This window comes from Phaethon lepturus, unplaced genomic scaffold (assembly GCF_000687285.1).
Source record: "Phaethon lepturus isolate BGI_N335 unplaced genomic scaffold, ASM68728v1 scaffold40662, whole genome shotgun sequence".
Taxonomy (NCBI): Eukaryota; Metazoa; Chordata; class Aves; order Phaethontiformes; family Phaethontidae; genus Phaethon; species Phaethon lepturus.
Window position 1 is genome coordinate 25748 of NW_010523439.1, and position 4297 is coordinate 30044.

A 4297-nucleotide genomic window follows, 5' to 3' on the forward strand; every position below is an offset into this window, starting at 1 on the left:
ACATGACTAACCAACTCGTTTATTAGTACACATGCTCCAGGGATAAAAGCTAGCTCCCTTTGTGAGAAGGAGAATAGGTGAACAAAAATTTAGTAAACAAGGAGCATTAATGAACTTTGCCTAAAAAGTAATTGAAAACATGCTTGCTACAAAGAGTAAAGAGGATTCTTATTGCTGTAAGAATCTGCCATTTTATATACACATAAAATCTGCTGAACAGAACTTTAGGAGTCCCTAACAGCTTCAAACAATTCAAACAACAGTACAAATAATCACATAGTCATATAGTAATATTTGTCCCACTGAAGGCAGAAAACAGTTGACAATTTTCTGTGAGTTTATAAATGGAATAATGAATTTAGCAGCGAAGTCTTTTAAAGTAAGGTACACAAATATGGCATGTTAGAGATTTTACAGAATGTGTACACTAAATATTAAATCACATGCTTGTAAAGTGTGTTTAAGATTTCACAAGAGTAAACCCATCTATTTATGAATCAAAGATTCATTTGCTGGAAATCCAATGGAAAGAACATGTTGCTTGCTGATATTTAAAAAATAAATGGTGAACAAAAGGAAAAACGTCTAGGAAATCTCTAGTAAAAGTTGTTGCTTAATTCAGCAACAAGACTCAAGATCCACAAAGAGAGACACACACCCTAATAGGATTTTGGAGCCTGAACATTTTTATAAACCAGTCACAGCACCCACAGTTTTGCAGATAACAAGTTGTATAGAGACTTTAGCCAATATAGCAGGAAAACCTTAGTCACTTCTGAACAGCTGCTACCAAAAAAAAAAAAAAAAAAAAAAGTCACACACAGACCTGTATTTTCCTAACCTCATAAACAGAGCAATGGTAGAAGTTTCCTGGTATTTTTATGTAACCAGACTTTGATGTTTTACTATTTCACTCCTTTGCAGAATGGCACTTTAGTAAAAAATCTGCTATAATTAAAGAAAAATTAATAAAAATACTAGAAAGGAATTAATGAAATATGTTAAGGTCTTTCTCAATAAAGGCAATCCAGAGGCTGATGGTTTATAATATTTTTTTTTTCATTCTTCCTGAGACTTTACATATACTTCTTCTCAACCACTATACAGAGAAAATTTGAAGTATGTAGGTTACATAGGCTATATTTTGATTTTGAGCACTTAAGGGAAGTTGGCAAAACATTAGATTACCAATACCTATACAAAAAGCGAAACTACATTAGACATTTTAACACTGCTATATACCACAGCACAATTCTACAAAGACATATAATTTTAATCCAGTTGTATGTCCTCAGTATTCTCACCTTGTAATGTCATACACTAGTAAAGCCCCTGCTGCCCCTCTGTAGTATGACCTTGTAATGGAACGGAAGGACTCCTGCCCTGCCTGTAGAAGACAAAGTTTCATTATTTCATATCTCAAATTTATTTTTTGGTGCTGAAAACCACAAATGTAGAATCACAGAATCCTACTTTTGAGAGGACAGGGACAAGGAATATAGCGGGGAAATCAGAGAGGGGACAACATCTCTAACACTACCAAGAGAGGGCACATAAGGAAAAGACACCAACTACAGCACAGCACTGTTTAAAAAAAAAAAAAAAAAAAAATCAGACAAGACCTCTAAACCTTTTTTGGCAATCCCTGACAACCCAATTTACTGAATGGCTTCACAATACATGAATCATTATTAGAGCACAGAATGGACTCCTAGCAACTAAGCTCTGAAGACAAATTTGAAAGGAAGCAAATAACCCAGAGCTTCACATTTGAATTCAATAACCTGCTCCCTGGGGCAGCTGTTGACACTAGAATAAATAAAGTCCATTGTAAATAAATGATGAATGACATCTTTACGCCCACCATCTGCTGGTGTAAAGGTTGTTGGAAGGCCAATGATGCAGATTTTATCCGTTATATCATAAACAGCAGCCAGCTTTCAACAGTCTTCAGATGGAATTCTTTCAGTAATCATTTTATTATGAAAAAACAGAAAATGGTTCTGAATTCAATTTTACACAATTCTGCTCCACAGTTAATCCATTTCCTCTGTATATGATAAATAATGCTTGTCAAACAGCTACAGGATACAAGAGTTATCTTCATATGCATTGGTGAAAAACTTCAGAGATCCTACATAAATTAGATAGTTCTCACAGAAAAGTACTCTGTAAAAATCTCAGCACTTAAAAGAACATGCTCAAAAGAAAACAGCCCTGAAAAATAAATATTCTTAGTTGCAGACCTTGAGCTCCCCATGCTTATGTTTTTCAGAAGTTCTATCTAGCACCTGACAATTGTTAGAAGAAACATTTACTTCTAATATTTAAGTAGTAACAGAAGGTTTAGCATAACTCAAAGATAACACAGAACACGACTAAGAAATACTAATATTAATGCTGACCCCCCCCTTATATGCAGTAAGAGAGTTATCTGCAGAACTATAGGAAGTTACCCTGATTTAAAACGATGGAAAGCAAGAATTAAATATTTATCACATACAAGCTACCCTTCAGCCCTACCTACAAAACCAGTGAACAGAGAACTATCTCTTCTCACAGATAATGTACTTTCTTAACATAAGGTCTTCTTGAATTCAAGGAGAACTTGATCTAGGTTCCGTCACCGAGGAAGAACAGTGGGCACAAGTTTCAACATATTCAGTCTTCAGAAAGCATCCTTATCTTCCAGAATAATCAGTTACTTCAGTTTAAGAATGCACTTTATCTTAGCCATTCCAGTGGAAAAAGTTACAAAAGACAACGTATTTAATAGTTTCAACACGATTAGAATACACTAGCATATGCACTTGGCTAGGGGTCCAAGTGCATCTTTACGTAAACTAAGGTAATAGTTTACTTAACATTATTATATAGAACACAGATAATCTCCTAGAATGCACCAAGGAATAATAAAAACCCCAAGTTTTTAGGACAGTACTTGGTTCCCTACCCAGAAGCTCCGCTAAAGCTCTACAATTTTTTCTTGGTGTGGAGAGTAGCTCAAGTGCACGGTAGATGCATAACACATTTTCCTCCTAACTAGACAACAGACAAGTTGTTGTTACCACCCTATTCCATGTATTGCCTAAAATCATACAGGCAAAATCCACTTCATAACACATTAAGATTGCCTGTTTCACCTCCATAAATTCCACCCTGACACATGAAATTGTTTGTCTCCCCGAGTAAATTAATCATGGTCAACCAAGATTGTCAGAGGCTCTAGCAGATCTTACAAGAACGTAAAAATTCTTAGTTTTTACAAGAATGACTTACAAAAGTTCAGTATCTAAATCGTGAAAACACTGTAACATTTTAAATTATGTCTCACTTGCCCATGATGAAATTTAAATATTTCTTCCTGAAGGAAAGACTAGGGAGAGGGTGGAAAATGTTACCCCTTCTTCACCAAAGTCACAATCTTCCCTATAGAAATAATTAATTTATGCTTACAAATACCAACAGACAACACAAACTGAATTCCCTTTCATTCTAAACAGAAGAAAATTGAGTTTCTCTAAAGAAACTCCATGATGTTTACGCTATATATATTATAAAATAATAAGAAACACCTTAGCTATATCATTTACTTTCTATTTTAACAGTATCATTCTGAATGAGATATCCAGAAGGTCAATATAGCAGTGAGGCATGTAGAGTATTCTCCACGGCTTTTAGTATCATTGTTACTTTAAGCATTTTTCATCTGACAATTTGCTCTCTGCATACCCACCCCCTCAAGGGGGACAAGTTATTTCAAAGACAAAACCAAAAAAAGTGTAGGCTATTAGCCAAAACCAACTTTTTAAAAAAACACAAGTGTTATAGTTGTACTTTATCAGTCTTGCAAAGTAGGACCAACTCAAGTTTAGCTACTTGCTACAAGCAGCAACAGATAGAAGTAGCAGTATGAAAGCTCAGTATAAATTAGATACAGTTTTGATACCAGAGAAAAGCCCTAATTCCAAGTGGAATTAACACTGTTCTTACCATCCCTTCCATGTTCCCCCAAAACCCAGCAATTCCTTTTTTTTTTTTTTTCCCCCTTCCATATTAAGAAGCTTTTTTCATAGAATCACGGAATGGTTGAGGTAGGAATGGACCTCTGGAGGTCACCTCTTCCAACGCCCCTGGCTCAACAGGGCCACTCAAGAGCAGGCTGCCCAGGTCCATGTCCAGATGGCTTTTGAAAATCTCCAAAGATGGAGACTCCACAACCTCTATAGGCAACCTGTGCCAGTGCTCAGTGTGTGTGGGGCAGGGCATGGGGAACAGTTGTGGCAGCAGCCACCAA

General features: G+C 35.9%; 1 protein-coding gene across 2 annotated transcripts in view; it reads right to left on the reverse strand.

Annotated features, from left to right (window-relative positions):
* The window catches only part of RAB2A (RAB2A, member RAS oncogene family), a 31405-nt gene that overhangs the window by 20261 nt on the left and 6847 nt on the right, over positions 1–4297 (reverse strand). For both annotated transcript variants that reach the window (XM_010282122.1, XM_010282120.1), the window contains exon 3: positions 1305–1387. In XM_010282122.1, coding sequence (XP_010280424.1) covers positions 1305–1387 — 83 coding nt within the window. The remainder of the gene's footprint in view (positions 1–1304; positions 1388–4297) is intronic.